Raw genomic sequence first — 17,393 nt, 5'->3', positions numbered from 1 at the left:
CAGACAGCTGGTCCATCCCAACGTTTCAGGAGTAACCATCTCTGTGCAGGCCATGGGCCAGCATGGCATTCCAGAGTGTCCTGAAATGTTACAGCCAATCCTTTGATTCAGGGAGATTAAGGTCTGAACTTCAAGTCATGTATTCAAATCAGGACTTACAGGGTAACCGGGGAGAGCTGGGTGATTTCTTGTTTTTTCTAAAAGACATGGAGTTGGACAGTGCGACGCCTCAGCTGTACAAACAGTTAGCGTTAGTGGCAACAATTAATCAATTTTATTTATATAGCGCCAAATCACAACAAACAGTTGCCCCAAGGCGCTTTATATTGTAAGGCAAAGCCATACAATAATTACGTAAAAACCCCAACGGTCAAAATGACCCCCTGTGAGCAAGCACTTGGCGACAGAGGGAAGGAAAAACTCCCTTTTAACAGGAAGAAACCTCCAGCAGAACCAGGCTCAGGGAGGGGCAGTCTTCTGCTGGGACTGGTTGGGGCTGAGGGAGAGAACCAGGAAAAAGACATGCTGTGGAGGGGAGCAGAGATCAATCACTAATGATTAAATGCAGAGTGGTGCATACAGAGCAAAAAGAGAAAGAAACACTCAGTGCATCATGGGAAACCCCCCAGCAGTCTAAGTCTATAGCAGCATAACTAAGGGATGGTTCAGGGTCACCTGATCCAGCCCTAACTATAAGCTTTAGCAAAAACAAATTAAGTTACATCTGCTGCTGTAGAAAGGAGCTTCTGTTCACCAGCAACACAGCGGGCCAACAGCGTCTCAGCAGCCCAGCTCTCCTGTCCACCGACAGGACACTGGTCAAATCCCTCAAATAGACGCCTACTTAGTACAACAGAGTCACAGACCATTTTCTCAAAGGAACAGAGGGCAGAATTTATGTCTAAATAAATTGACAAACGTTACGATGTAAGGCGACAATGAGGTTCCCTTCTTAGAAAGACCAGTAGCTGCCACGGAAACCAACGTGCCCCCCCCATGTCGAAAATTGAAATGACCTACTCTTCACGCGTGGCGTCTTCTGCTACTCACAGGTGTTTGTTTTTTTTTTTTTGTTCTGTAATAGGATGGTTCATGACACTGTAGTAATCCAGTGTTATCATATCACAGTGAGGCCCAGTATTTCTACTCTTACAGTTATTCATGTAATCTAGACACCTTAAGCTTTCTAATGATACCAAATGTATATGGGGGGGCACGCAGGCCTAGTAGCAGCCAGGTGAAATGTGGGTGTGTCCTCAGCCTTCTACAGTTACTGAGGTCCTTGACACTGATGCATCAGTTTTTAAAAAAAAAAAAAAGCAAAAAAGTTGCCATGTGGCCGAACTGTCGTAGTTGATGTTGTGTCACAGTGCAAGTGACGCTCAGCTCAGCTGATCCCAGTGGACCCTCCGATGAGTCTGGGTACCAAAGACATCCTGTCTTCACCTTGGGCCAGTTTTTCCACACACGACACTCCTGTTCCGTCTGTGATAGGTGGACGGCGCTGATGACCTCTCTTGTTTCAATGATTCCTCTTCTACACGTTTCAGATGCAGTGCTGCGTATCGCTACACAGGACACAGGTTTGTCATTCATTTTTTGATGGATGTCTGAGTAGAAACAACTGAGTGGCCAATCAGATCCTCACTGATCACATCGCTACATCCTGTTGTCAGGAATATTAACAGCACACTTACCCGTTTTAGAAGTTTAGAAAAAAAACTAGAATAATTAGGCGCAGAGCGCTGATCAAACTGTATATGAGACAGTTTGCATTTTGTTTAGTTCTGTAATGCTGTTCACAGTTCCTGATGCATCAATGACTGTTGTAAATCCAGCTCTTCTCACTTGTCTTTGATTTTTTTCCAAATGCATTACAACAGAATTATGTAAGACGGACCAAAACTATGACAAAGATGCGCTGGATACACGATGCAACGTAAAACTGGCCTCAGTCACTGGTTAACATCCAAGTCTCACAACCATAAACTAAGACCGAAAGCACCAGGATCCTCAAGACACAGACCGTCTTTCTCCTGCAGAGGTATCGTCATCCGTCCAGCAGCCTATTAAAAAAAGAAAAAAAAGGTATTCCAGACACGAGTGACCTTTCACCCTGAACACCAGGAGGCAGAAAAGTCAGAGCTCAGTGGTTTGTGGAACTGCAGCACCATACAGACAGTCCAGTAAAAAAAAAAAAATTCAGAAACTGAAAATGTTGGTTTAAAATCGGACCAACTCACTTATCAGTGAAGCAGAAGTGAAATAAAACAACCCGCTGAGTTTTCACACTTCAATTTATTTTGTATTTTAATTAACATACTACAATATGATTGGACCATTTTAATGAACAGATTTAAAGTAAATGCAGTCAAATATATTTGTATGGATTATATTTATATATATATATATTTGTGATGGATTTCTCAGTTATCTCAGAACGGTGATCAGACCACAGAAAATCAAAAATAATTAGTTTAAGCAAGATGTTAAATGATTTTAAATAGACATCTGGATGCGATTTGTCTTTTCATTGTTTCTGAGTAACTGCGTTGGGCTCGGTCATGTAATCAGGACCAGGTCTCAATCTGGAGTTGACCTGTCCTCTCCATGGTGTCCACCATCTGCTCAGCTTGGTCAGCGGACACGCCTCCTTCCTGCTGGAACGCCTCCCGCAGAGCTTCACACACGCTGGCTGGCATCTGTTTGGCATTCCTGCACAGAAGCAAACGAGCTGAAGCAGCCTGGTTCTCAGATAAATATCTCATTGTCATCCCAGCTGCTTCACACTCAGCTGTGAACTGATCCAGTGAGTGCTGGAGGTCACAGGCTGATGAAGCCAACAGAACCACATCATCTGCAAAAAGCAGTGATGAGACCCTGAGCCCACCAAACTGAAAGTCCTATGCCTCGATATCTTGTCCATGAACATTACAAACAGGATTGGCGACAATGTGCAGCCCTGGTGGAGGCCAACCCCCACCCGAAATGAGTCCGACGTATGGCCGAGCACCCGAACGCATCTCTCGCTTTGAGTACAGAGACTGGATGACCCTGAGAAGGGACCCCCTCACTCCATACCCCCACAGCACCTCCCACAGTATCTCCTGGGGTACAGTATTTCTGGAAGGATCTCATCAACCCCCAGGGCTTTGTCACTCTGGAGTTGTTTGACAACTTCAGTGGCTTCCAGCAGAGAAATTGATGATCCCCATCAGCTTCCAGCTCTGCCTCAACTGTAGAGGGCGCTCCAGTCTGATGTAACCAAAAGGTAATTGTCAACTGACCAATTAACCAGGGACGAAAGTGGTGAAAAATGAAAAAAGCTGAAACTCAGAATTACGAGGGGGGTCTGGGGGCATGCATCCCCAAGAAAATGTTTGAATTCTAGAAGCTCTGAGATGGAATGTTGGGCTTTTCCAGGCAATAAATTATAGAGTGCACCTCCCATTTTGGTGAGGGGAAAAAAACAACAATTTTCCTTCTTCAAAAATCACTCCTAGTAGCATTCTCACAAGAACTTACAAATTTATCATTTCAACATAAAGTAACAGAAACTAATCATACCTGTAAAGTAATGCACAATCACTTTACTTCACCTGTACTACATACAGTGAGGAAAATAAGTATTTGAACACCCTGCAATTTTGCAAGTTATCCCACTTAGAAATCATGGAGGGGTCTGAAATTTTCATCTTAGGTGCATGTCCACTGTGAGAGACATAATCTAAAAAAAAAAAAAAAATCCGGGAATCATAATGTATGATATTTTTTAATAATTTATTTGTATGTTACTGCTGCAAATAAGTATTTGAACACCTGTGAAAATCAATGTTAATATTTGGTACAGTAGCCTTTGTTTGCAATTACAGAGGTCAAACGTTTCCTGTAGTTTTTCACCAGGTTTTCACACACTGCAGCAGGGATTTTGGCCCACTCCTCCATACAGATCTTCTCTAGATCTTTCAGGTTTAGGGATTTAGCTCCCTCCAAAGATTTTCTCTTGAGTTCAGGTCTGGAGACTGGCCAGGTCACTCCAGGACCTTGAAAGGCCTCTTATGGAGCCCCTCCTTAGTTGCCCTGGCTGTGTGTTTGGGGTCATTGTCATGCTAGAAGACCCAGCCATGACCCATCTTCACAGGGGTGGTGCCCAAGTGGTTGATGCGCTTGGTTTCAGTGCAGAAGGTTCCAGGTTCAAATCCCACCCCTGCCACATTTCTCCATGTAATGTGGAGTTGCGTCAGGAAGGGCATCCGGCGTAAAACCTGTGCCAATTCAACATGCAGATCCACCTTGGATTTGCTGTGGCGACCCCGAGTGCAAACAAGGGAGCAGCCAAAGGGACTTACTGAAGGAAAGAGGTTGTTTACCAAAATCTCGCAATACATGACCCCATCCATCCTCCCTTCAATACAGTGCAGTCGTCCTGTCCCTTTTGCAGAAGTATGATGTTTCCACCCCCATGCTTCACTGTTGGGATGGTTTTCTTGGGGTTGTTCTCATCCTCTAAACATGTTAAGTGGAGTTGATTACAAAAAGCTCTATTCTGGTCTCATCTGACCACATGACCTTCTCCCATGCCTCCTCTGGATCATCCAAATGATCACTGGTGAACTTCAAACAGGCCTGGACATGTGCTGGCTTGAGCAGGGGGACCTTGCTGCCCTGCAGGATTTTAAACCATGACAGCATCATGTGTTATTAATGTAATCTTTGTGACTGTGGTCCCAGCTCTCTTCAGGTCATTGACCAGGTACTCCTGTGTAGTTCTGAGCTTTCTCAGAATCATCCTTACCCCACAAAGTGAGATCTTGTATGGAATCCCAGACCAAGGGAGATTGACAGTCATCTTGTGTTTCTTCCACTTTCTAATAAATCATAACAGTTGTTTTCTACCAAGCTGCTTGCCTGTTGTCCTGTAGTCCATCCCAGCCTTGTGCAGGTCTACAGTTTTGTCCCTGGTGTTCTTAGACAGCTCTTTGGTCTTGGCTATGGTGGACAGGTTGGAGTGTGATTGATTGTGTGCACAGTGTCTTTTATACAGGTAACAAGTTCAAACAGGTGCAATTAATACAGGTAAAGAGTGCAGAATAAGAGGGCTTCTTAAAGAAAAATTAACAGGTCTGTGAGAGCCAGAATTCTTGCTGGTTGGTAGGTGTTCAAATACTTATTTGCAGCAGTAACATACAAATAAATTATTTAAAAAAAAAAAAATCATACATTGTGATTTCCGGATTTTTTTTTTTTTTTTTTTTTGATTATGTCTCTCACAGTAGACATGCACCTAAGATGATAAATTTCAGACCCCTCCATGATTTCTAAGTGGGAGAACTTGCAAAATCACAGGGTGTTCAAATACTTATTTTCCTCACTGTAAATATACTTCAGTCTACTTACTTCTAAATTTGTCAACCCATAGTCTACAGATACGATGGGTTTGGCCACCTCTGGTTTTGTCTTTACATCTTTGAAAAGCTGATGGACACCATACGAGGGTCAGCGTGTAGTTTGTTTGTCTAGTCTTTATAATTTTACATTGTTTACTGTTAGTGACATGATTTTTCAATGCTTTCATACCACATGAAGCGTAACGAACGGAATCCTGGCAGAAAATGCCCAACGCTTTTCCAGGCACATCAATTTTGTGAAAACATTCCCTGAGGACGCTATCAACAGTCTCCTCACTTCCCGCTAGCTTGGTTTCAATCAATCAATCAATTTTATTTATATAGCGCCAAATCACAACAAACAGTTGCCCCAAGGCGCTTTATATTGTAAGGCAAGGCCATACAATAATTACGTAAAAACCCCAATGGTCAAAACGACCCCCTGTGAGCAAACACTTGGCGACAGTGGGAAGGAAAAACTCCCTTTTAACAGGAAGAAACCTCCAGCAGAACCAGGCTCAGGGAGGGGCAGTCTTCTGCTGGGACTGGTTGGGGCTGAGGGAGAGAACCAGGAAAAAGACATGCTGTGGAGGGGAGCAGAGACCAATCACTAATTATTAAATGCAGAGTGGTGCATAGAGAGCAAAAAGAGAAAGAAACACTCAGTGCATCATGGGAAGCGCTCTATTGGGGTGATACGGTACTATGAGGTCCCTAAGATAAGATGGGACCTGATTATTCAAAACCTTATAAGTAAGAAGAAGAATTTTAAATTCTATTCTAGAAAAAAACAGGAAGCCAATGAAGAGAGGCCAATATGGGTGAGATATGCTCTCTCCTTCTAGTCCCCGTCAGTACTCTAGCTGCAGCATTTTGAATTAACTGCAGGCTTTTCAGGGAACTTTTAGGACAACCTGATAATAATGAATTACAATAGTCCAGCCTAGAGGAAATAAATGCATGAATTAGTTTTTCAGCATCACTCTGAGACAAGACCTTTCTAATTTTAGAGATATTGCGTAAATGCAAAAAAGCAGTCTTACATATTTGTTTTTAATATGTGCTTTGAATGACATATCCTGATCAAAAATGACTCCAAGATTTCTCACAGTATTACTAGAGGTCAGGGTAATGCCATCCAGAGTAAGGATCTGGTTAGACACCATGTTTCTAAGATTTGTGGGGCCAAGTACAATAACTTCAGTTTTATCTGAGTTTAAAAGCAGGAAATTAGAGGTCATCCATGTCCTTATGTCTGTAAGACAATCCTGCAGTTTAGCTAATTGGTGTGTGTCCTCTGGCTTCATGGATAGATAAAGCTGGGTATCATCTGCGTAACAATGAAAATTTAAGCAATGCCGTCTAATAATACTGCCTAAGGGAAGCATGTATAAAGTGAATAAAATTGGTCCTAGCACAGAACCTTGTGGAACTCCATAATTAACCTTAGTCTGTGAAGAAGATTCCCCATTTACATGAACAAATTGTAATATGATATGATTCAAACCACCACAGCGCAGTGCCTTTAATACCTATGGCATGCTCTAATCTCTGTAATAAAATTTTATGGTCAACAGTATCAAAAGCAGCACTGAGGTCTAACAGAACAAGCACAGAGATGAGTCCACTGTCTGAGGCCATAAGAAGATCATTTGTAACCTTCACTAATGCTGTTTCTGTACTATGATGAATTCTAAAACCTGACTGAAACTCTTCAAATAGACCATTCCTCTGCAGATGATCAGTTAGCTGTTTTACAACTACCCTTTCAAGAATTTTTGATTCTTGATGATGATACAATTTGCATGATACAATTAAGCCAATCCCACCTGAAACAATTCTTCACTGTAGAGTCGATTTCTCTAAGTCGCGAGTCGTCTGTTCAGTCCAAAATCCTGTTAGCCATTTCGGAATACAGCTATTTGGTGCGAAAACAACAGAGATGACCTATTCACGGCTGGTCATTAACATCCCGCGGCTCAAAGGCTCTTGCAACAACATCATTAACACGAAGTACAAAAACTAAGCGTGTGACAGACCCTGATTTCGCAACAGAGTCTGGTAACAACCCAAAAGTAACACAGACATCAGTTTATAATACAGAATTGAGTATATGTCGCACGTCTGATTTGCATTAATCAGCCTGTTCATAAATTACCCGATTGACACAGTCTGTACTGGTGGCTTTAATAAACAAAACACAATATTGATCAGGTCTTGGCAGAATCACTGCCAGTTTGCTTCCACGTCAGATCAGTCGCCGGAGTGACAATACGCGGCTGGCGGAGTAGAGATAGAGATACATTGTGTATGTGGGAGTGGTATTTTCTCTTGAATTACAGATTTAAGTAATTATTTGTTTGAATTTAGTTATATTTCTGTTGTTGGGACCTAGTGTGGTCTTCAACTATTCAGAGGGTTTGGATAATATCACCCGGGAGCGACATAAAACCAAATTAGCAGCAGCAGGACTGGCATCGTGTCCATAGCAACTCGAAGCAGGACGATGGAAAAATGATCCCACACGATGGCCAGATGTCCACTATGCTGATATTTATTTCTACCTCAGACACGCCAGGTATTTATGAAAGTAATTTGTATTTTAATGTCATTTATGTCATGTATGCCCCAAGAGGGGCCCTTTTGCTGATTATTTCCCCCCAAAGTAAAACATGACACTGATCGATGTGATGCATAATCCTCTTAGGGTGTCATCGTTATGCTTTATGAAATACTGGCCTGTGCTGAATTGTGCCACTCAAACTTTGGGGAGCACAGCCAAAGTTTGAGTTTAGGTCAGGGAGGCTGTTCCACCCCATCACATCTCTTAATCACAACCATTACTTAAAAAGCCATCACTTGACCCAGCTATCTTAGCTAATTATAGGCCAATCTCCAACCTTCCTTTTCTCTCAAAAATTCTTGAAAGGGTAGTTGTAAAACAGCTAACTGATCATCTGCAGAGGAATGGTCTATTTGAAGAGTTTCAGTCAGGTTTTAGAATTCATCATAGTACAGAAACAGCATTAGTGAAGGTTACAAATGATCTTCTTATGGCCTCGGACAGTGGACTCATCTCTGTGCTTGTTCTGTTAGACCTCAGTGCTGCTTTTGATACTGTTGACCATAAAATTTTATTACAGAGATTAGAGCATGCCATAGGTATTAAAGGCACTGCGCTGTGGTGGATTGAATCATATTTGTCTAATAGATTACAATTTGTTCATGTAAATGGGGGAGTTAATTATGGAGTTCCACAAGGTTCTGTGCTAGGACCAATTTTATTCACTTTATACATGCTTCCCTTAGGCAGTATTATTAGACGGTATTGTTTAAATTTTCATTGTTACGCAGATGATACCCAGCTTTATCTATCCATGAAGCCAGAGGACACACACCAATTAGCTAAACTGCAGGATTGTCTTACAGACATAAAGACCTGGATGACCTCTAATTTCCTGCTTTTAAACTCGGATAAAACTGAAGTTATTGTACTTGGCCCCACAAATCTTAGAAACATGGTGTCTAATCAGATCCTTACTCTGGATGGCATTACCCTGACCTCTAGTAATACTGTGAGAAATCTTGGAGTCATTTTTGATCAGGATATGTCATTCAAAGCGCATATTAAACAAATATGTAGGACTGCTTTTTTGCATTTACGCAATATCTCTAAAATTAGAAAGGTCTTGTCTCAGAGTGATGCTGAAAAACTAATTCATGCATTTATTTCCTCTAGGCTGGACTATTGTAATTCATTATTATCAGGTTGTCCTAAAAGTTCCCTAAAAAGCCTTCAGTTAATTCAAAATGCTGCAGCTAGAGCGCTAACGGGGACTAGAAGGAGAGAGCATATCTCACCCATATTGGCCTCTCTTCATTGGCTTCCTGTTAACTCTAGAATAGAATTTAAAATTCTTCTTCTTACTTATAAGGTTTTGAATAATCAGGTCCCATCTTATCTTAGGGACCTCGTAGTACCATATCACCCCAATAGAGCGCTTCGCTCTCAGACTGCAGGCTTACTTGTAGTTCCTAGGGTTTGTAAGAGTAGAATGGGAGGCAGAGCCTTCAGCTTTCAGGCTCCTCTCCTGTGGAACCAGCTCCCAATTCAGATCAGGGAGACAGACACCCTCTCTACTTTTAAGATTAGGCTTAAAACTTTCCTTTTTGCTAAAGGGCTGGATCAGGTGACCCTGAACCATCCCTTAGTTATGCTGCTATAGACGTAGACTGCTGGGGGGTTCCCATGATGCACTGTTTCTTTCTCTTTTGCTCTCTATGCACCACTCTGCATTTAATCATTAGTGATCGATCTCTGCTCCCCTCCACAGCATGTCTTTTTCCTGGTTCTCTCCCTCAGCCCCATCCAGTCCCAGCAGAAGACTGCCCCTCCCTGAGCCTGGTTCTGCTGGAGGTTTCTTCCTGTTAAAAGTTTTCCTTCCCACTGTAGCCAAGTGCTTGCTCACAGGGGGTCGTTTTGACCGTTGGGGTTTTACATAATTATTGTATGGCCTTGCCTTACAATATAAGGCGCCTTGGGGCAACTGTTTGTTGTGATTTGGCGCTATATAAAAAAAAATTGATTGATTGATTGATCTCTCCAAGTGTTTCGGTCATTGCCAACATGTGCGTTGAAATCCTTCAGCAGAACAATGGAAGGACCCAGTGAAGAACTCCAGCCAGGGACTCCGAGAAGGCCAAATACTCTGAACACGTCACCCCCACACCCACACACAGCCTAAAGGCGCAGGGGGGCGACCCTGTTGTTTACTTTAGTAAGCGCGCTCAGCCGGGGACTCATGCGTATCCCCACACCCGCCCGAGCCTCAGATTCAACCCCTATCAAGGAAAGTGGTTCCGGAGCCGAGGCTGTGCGTGGAGGTGAGGCCCACCACATCTAACTGGTATCTCTCCACCTCCTGCACAAACTCCTTTCCCCACAGCGAGGGGACGTTCCACACTTCCAGAGCTAGCTTCTGCTGCCCGGTTCTGATCCATCGAGGCCCTCGACTTTCACTGACACCCATGGGACAGCGCACCCGACCCCAGCGGTTCCTCCTGTGGGTGTTGAGCCACTGTAGTGAAGATTCAAAGTCCACATTGCCTCTTCAGGCCGAGTTTGGCTACCAGGCGCTCATGGACAGGCCCTCCATCCAGGCCTGGCTTCAGATGGGGGTCCTGGGCTTCCCCCGGACCGTGTCACATCTGCCTCGTTCTTCCATGGAGTCTCTGTGAACCATTCTGAGTCTGGCCCCTTGCCTGAGACCAATTTACCAAGAGAGACCCAACCAAGAGCATGAAGGCTCCAGACAGCACAGCTCCCAGGGTCCCCTATGAACGCCCACGATAAGGTGATGGTTCCTGGGGAGAGGCATTTTCTCAATTCCTAAACAAATTCCCCCTTTAAGGTGCTTTCCTTTTTTACAATGTCCATGTGTTGTCTATCAAGAAGTCTGGAACAATCTCAGACATGTATTTGTCTGGAACACTGTGTAAAGATAAGATTTATGAATAGACATGATGAGAAGTTGACCAGAACGCAGCAGAGCGTCATTCAGGCTTCTGAGGCTTAATGCAGGTGGACTCACCCGACGATATAAAAGTAGGCACCATTCTTGGTCATCAGCTCCCACAGTTGGCGTCCATTCTCCTTCACACGATGCTGCACATAAACCTTCTCCTCCTGGAAAACAAACTTATTTTTAATTTCTTTGCTCCCGTAAATCCTCAGCAGTGAAATCGTATTTACTGGACCGTTAAGACTCATCAGAACCAGAGCGGGAACTACTGCTTCATCATTTAATTTGACCACCGACAGAAACAATAACTGTTCATTGGACAGTTTAATTTTTTAAGCAGTATTTTAAAAGTAGTGACTGTAATGAGCTCTGAGATAGATAGATAAATAGATAGATAGATAGATAAATATTGATCCCAAGGGAAATCATGCATTGTCCGTGCTCCAAGGATAGATATAATTAAAAGATGCAATAAAATGGAAGGAACAAAGCCCACCACAAAAATAAATAATAACTAAAAACTAGCTGCTAAAGCACATTCTCCCTCCTGCTCCAGGCCTCGTTCAACAGCCTGATGGCACGCGGAACAAATGAGTTCCTCAGTCTCTGTAGAACATCTCAATGAGAGAAATCTCGAGCTTACTGAGCTTCTCTGGATGGAGAAGACAGAGTTCAGAGGGTGACTCTCAGACAGGATGGCAAGGGTCTTTGTGAGTGTTCTCTGCTCCACCACTGTCTCCACAGAGTCCAAGCCCAGACCCACTACAGAACCGGCCCTCTTAATGAGCCGGTTTAGTCGATGAATGTCCTTCTTAAAAGCACTGCCCCCCCAACACACCGCAGCATAAAAAAGAACACTGGACACAATAGCCAGATAAAACAGGTGCACTAACTTAGGGCAGACTCTGAACGAGGCCAGCCTTCTGAGAAAATACATTCTGCTCTGGCCCTTCTTATAAACAGCGTCTATGTTGGCTGCCCAGTTCAGCTTACTGTCCAGATGTAGTCCCAGGTACTTATACGTGGAGACCACCTCCACCTCTGCTCCACCGATGTTAATGGACTGCAGAGAGGGTGGCGAAAGTCCAACACCATCTCCTTTGTTTTAGTGGTGTTCAGCTGGAGCTTATTCAGCCGGCACCACTGCACAAAGTCCTTCACCAGGTCTCTGTACTCCCTCTCGTCCCCCTCCCGAATACATGCCACAATTGCAGTGTTATCTGAGAACTTCTGCATATGACATGTGTTGGAGTTGTAACAAAAGTCCATGGTGTAGAGGGTGAAGAGGAGAGGAGAGAGCACTGTGCCCTGAGGTGCTCCAGTACTACAAGTCAGAGTTGAAGACCTGCAATCCCCCACCCGGACAAACTGCGGCCTATTGGTAAGGTAGTCTGAGATCCAGCTCACTAAATGGGGGTCCACAGCTATGATGTTGAGTTTATCCTGGAGAAGGCTGGGGTAGATGGTATTAAAAGCACTGGAGAAGTCAAAAAATAGCATTCTCACAGTGCATCCCCCCCATCCAGGTACTTAAGAGCACGCTGTAGGAGATAGAGGACCGCATCCTCAACACCCACCCTCTCCCGGTAGGCAAATTGGAGAGGATCCCTCACTGCCTGCACCTGGGGCTGCATGAACTGCAGAACCAGTCGCTCCAATGTTTTCATCACGTGTGACGTGAGAGCGACTGGCCTGTAGTCATTGAGCTCCCGAGGGCGACTGATCTTGGGAACTGGCACAATACAGGATGTTTTCCATAGTAAGGGAACCTTCTCCAGCCGCAGACTCGGGTTGAAGACCCGTTGCAGCGGTTCTCCCAGCTCCACAGCACAGGCCTTCAGGTCCCGCAGCCTTCCTAGGGTGGAGACGTCGCAGTGCTGTAGTCACCTGGTTTGCGGTAATGGAGGGGTGAGTTGAGGTGGGGGCTAGTGAGGGAGGGAAAGAGGCACATAGGGGAGAGGCAGGACGGGGGTGGTCTGGGGAGCTGACAGTAGGCTGTGGGGGGGTTGGTCGAGGATGAGCTGAACCGATTAAAAAAAGGTGTTCAGCTCCTCAGCTCTCTGGATGTCCATGCAACCCAGATTGCCCTTACTGCCACAGCCAGTGATGGTTTTCAATCCTCTCCAGACCTCCCGCATGTTTTTATTAGACAGCGTCCTCTCCAGCTTTTTACCGTACTCCTCTTTAGCCTGCTTTAAACAAAGTTTGAGCTCCCCCTGCACTGCCCTCACCCCCTCCCAATCCCTGCTCCTAAACACCCACTTCTTCCTGAGAACCCAGGTTCTTATCAGCCAAGCCTTTAATCAGCTCTCATTCCAGATGACATCAGCAGGTGATGTCACAGATGAACTCCTCCCATCTACTCAAACAGCTGGCCACTTCATTAGGCACGCCTCTTCAACTGCTCACGACAGCAAACGTCTGACCAGCCAATCACGTGGCAGAAACTCGGTGCATTTGGACACGTAGACAAGGTCAAGTTGAAGCTGAGCAACAGAACTTTGTAGAAAAGTAACTTAAGAGTTTACTGCAAAAGTTTACATCCCCTTACTATGAAATGGGAACGAGTACAACAAGATGACATTTAAAACGTCCATTCAGCTTCAACATGTTCCTGCATCATCACATGTGACAAAAATGTATAAAAAAAAGAAACAGTGAAATAATGAAATTACGAGTATGTCGCAAAGTGTGAAATGTTCTCATACTTGTCTTTACCAATAATATTAATAATGATGATGATAGACTTCCACACTGCAGCACTTATCTTATAGTGCTTAACAAGAGTTAAAACCAAAAGTTAAATACAGTGTGCTTAACGAGACAAAGTACCGTATTCCCGTGTCTGAGGTCCCAGGGCCGTGCATAAACCCTCCCCCTTTTTGAAGAAAGCTGGTTAAATGCCCACGCCCACCGCAAAAAAAAAAAAAGATTAAACACGTAAAATAAATTAATTCCATGGACCCAACCCTCATGGACATGAGGACATGAGGGTTGGGTCGCAGGTACAAGCAGCTGAAATGGAGGAGGGTGGCTGGAGTCTCCCTTAGAGACAGGGTGAGAAGTTCGGTCATCCGTGTTTGTGTTGAAAGGAGCCAGTTGAGGTGATTCAGACATCTGGTAAGGATGCCTCCTGGGCGCCTCCCTATAGGGAGGTGTTCCAGGCACGTCCATCTGGGAGGAGACCCCAGGGAAGACCCAAGACTTTGTGGAGAGATTATATCTCCACATTGGCCTGGGAACACCTCGGGATCCCCCAGAGGTGGTCACTGTGATCCAGGAAAGGGAAGTTTTGAGTCCCCTGCTGGAGCTGTTGCCCCGCGACCTGATCCCAGATAAGCAGTTGAAGATGTATGTATGACTATTTCATGCCCACGTAACAGAAGAAAACATAAAATGCAGATTTAGCAGACTAACATATCAAGTTTACATGGAGACAATATGAAGTAGATTCACAGATTCCCTCAAAAGCATAACATAAGATCAAGACTTACGGGGAGTGTTAGCTTTAGAGTATAAACAATGATTTAAAAAAAATCTGGTCAGCATTTTGGTCCTTTTTGCTCAAACCAGCCTCATTTGAATTTATTCTTGATGAACTTTAAAATCATCTCTCTGCAGCAGAACATTTCCATCCATTTCTTTGTTCCAACACGATGTTGAGTTCACGGTAAAATCTGTAACAGCGTCTCTCATTTGCCGCTGTGCAGACGAACGGCGGCACATTACATTTATCCTTCAATGTTGGATCCACTGTGGAGTCACATCAGAGACATTTCCAAACCATTTTACAAATATGAACATCATGAAATCAGACCACAATCTAAATCAGACATGGGTTCACACGGCAAGTGGAGCTGATTCCAAAAAGCTCCATTTTGGTCTCATCTGACCACATGACCTTCTCCCATGCCTCCTCTGGATCATCCAGATCACTGGTGAACTTCAAACCGGCCTGGACATGAGCTGGTGTGAGCAGGGGGACCTTGCTGCCCTGCAGGATTTTAAACCATGACGGCGAGAAAAATTGTCAATATCAACAAACCACACACCTACAATTGTGAACAAAACCCCATTGCATGATGGAACTTTATGCATCTCAGAATGGGACGATACGTTCAAGTTTGAGAAATTAAAAATCTGCACATTTTGCATCCCTTCTTGAAACAGTTTCCTTAAAATTGATATTTTCATATATTTGGAAAAAACAAAGTTCTAGGAATAGTGGACTGTGTGTGTGTGCGCATGCCCACGCACGCACTCATCTCTGACCTGGTCTCGTGAGAAAGCAGTGAAGAGGGTCAGCTGACCAGCTCTGGACATTTCCTCCCACTCCGTCCTGAAGTAAAAGTCTTTGGACTCGGAGCGGCAGCCAAAGAACAGGATGTTAGCTAAATAAATACATAAAGGTTGGAGTCGTGAGCGACACTGACGGTGGACACATGCTGACAGATGGAGCCATTTCTCACCAGTTTTTCCTTCAGACACCCTCTCCTGTAAGGCAGACCTGAAGGGGGCCACTCCTGTCCCAGGTCCCACCAAGATCACAGGGGTGTGCTGTTCTTTTGGGAAGGTCAGACTTCCCTTCTTCACCCACAGGGGCACGTACACCTCCCCTGTAAAACACACCACTGCTCACTACAAATACATCTACAGTGAGGCAAATAAGTATTTGACCCACTGTTGATTTTTCAGGTTTTCCCACCTACAAAGAATGGAGAGATCTGTAATTTTTATCGTAGGTACACTTCAAATGTGAGAGAATCTAAAAAACAAAATTCAGAAAAATCACATTGTATGATTTTTAAATAATGAATTGAAATGCTCTGAGCATTTCAACTCAATAGAAAATCTTTGGAGGGAGCTGAAACTCAAAACGTGAAAGATATGGAGAAGATCTGTATGGAGGAGTGGACCAAAATCCCTGCTGCAGTGTGCAAACGTGAAGAATTATACAGGAAACATCTGACCTCTGCAACTGCAAACAAAGTTTTCTGAACCAAATATTAAGGTCTGTTTTTCTACTGTATCAAATATTTATTTCATGCAATAAAATGCAAATGAATTATTTAAAAATCAAACAATGTGATTTTCTGATTTTTTTTTTTTAGATTTTGTCACAGTTGAAGTGTAACTATGATAAAAATTAAAAGACCTCTCCATTCTTTGTAGGTGGGAAAACCTGAAAAATCAACAGTGGGTCAAATACTTATTTGCCTCACTGTATAACCACAGCACAGCTTCCTTCCTGTTCTTATCTGGAACAGCCGTCACGTTCGGTCCGATTCATTTTCAGAAGTATACAAGTCACGACTTTTATACTGCAGTAGTTTCATCAAACACTGAGGAAAAGTCTGGGTAGTGGCCCCTGGAACACCCATAAGTGGCAAGATTTTTTTTTTTTTTTTTTTTTTTGTGCATTGCTGTTGTGTAAATTTTATTATTGGTCTTTGTTTGGTTTCGTGCTTTGATTCCTGGGAAAGCCCCGTACACAGCTACAGGGATTAAAGAAGAAAAAAAATCTGAACGTTTTTTTTCACGGCCAAATCATCAGTTGGTCACCATCTGCCTTTCTATAGAAACCCTTTTGTGATCGCGTCCTTGGATTTAAGGTAAAACAAGATGGAGACAGCTGAGAAAACAGTAAATTGTTCTCTTGCTGAACAGATTAAATTTCACTAACTAACTAACCATTGCTGCTCTTTTCTGATGCGGCATCATATTATAGAAAGACTTTAACCTGCACATTATTTAAATCCTTCAGGATAAACACATTTTAAGGGAACAGCTTTTACATCATTCAACACCAATTAAAATCTCAGGCCTGTAGACAGGATCTGAAAAAGGGGGGGTGGGGTGGGGGGTGGGTCCACTTTCACCACTTTTGGTGAAAGTGGATCTTTGTCAGCAGGGGGCAGATAGTTGATATCACAACCTACATGTTTGTTTGATAAGATTATTAACCACAAGAGCCATAATCATTTCCATATTTTTGGTTTCCCTCATCCTAACTGACCTGATTTTAAAGCAAGAACCCCAAACAGACCCAGTAATGCAGAGCTTAGACAGATAAAAATATCGGTTCACATCCCACTTTTGTTATGCAGAAAAGTTGAATTAACTAAACTTGTTTTTATATGGCTCATCAATTAAACTTAGTCCAGAACTATACAACCCCAATTCCAATGAAGTTGGGATGTTGTGTGAAATGTAAATAAAAACAGAATACAATGATTTGCAAATCCTCTTCAACCTATATTCAACTGAATACACCACAAAGACAAGATATTTAATGTTCAAACTGATAAACTTTATTGTTTTTCTGCAAATAATTGCTCATTTTGAAATGGATGCCTGCAGCATGTTTCAAAAAAGATGGGACAGTGGAATGTTTGCCACTGTGTTACATCACCTTTCCTTCTAACAACACTCAATAACCGTTTGGGAACTGAGGACACTAATTGTGTCATGATTGGGTATAAAA

General features: G+C 43.4%; 1 protein-coding gene across 2 annotated transcripts in view; it reads right to left on the bottom strand.

The window, feature by feature from the left end:
- Positions 1 to 2,279: 2,279 nt before the first annotated feature.
- ndor1 (NADPH dependent diflavin oxidoreductase 1) overlaps positions 2,280 to 17,393 on the bottom strand; it is a 57,478-nt gene continuing 42,364 nt past the window's right edge. For both annotated transcript variants that reach the window (XM_034192012.1, XM_034192013.1), the window contains 4 exons: positions 15,379 to 15,525; positions 15,182 to 15,300; positions 10,979 to 11,073; positions 2,280 to 2,715 (listed from right to left, as the gene is read on the bottom strand). In XM_034192012.1, coding sequence (XP_034047903.1) covers positions 2,571 to 2,715; positions 10,979 to 11,073; positions 15,182 to 15,300; positions 15,379 to 15,525 — 506 coding nt within the window. In that variant the 3' untranslated portion in view covers positions 2,280 to 2,570. The remainder of the gene's footprint in view (positions 2,716 to 10,978; positions 11,074 to 15,181; positions 15,301 to 15,378; positions 15,526 to 17,393) is intronic.

Source organism: Thalassophryne amazonica, chromosome 17 (assembly GCF_902500255.1).
Source record: "Thalassophryne amazonica chromosome 17, fThaAma1.1, whole genome shotgun sequence".
Lineage (NCBI taxonomy): Eukaryota > Metazoa > Chordata > Actinopteri > Batrachoidiformes > Batrachoididae > Thalassophryne > Thalassophryne amazonica.
This window is presented reverse-complemented; position numbering and strand designations above follow the sequence as displayed.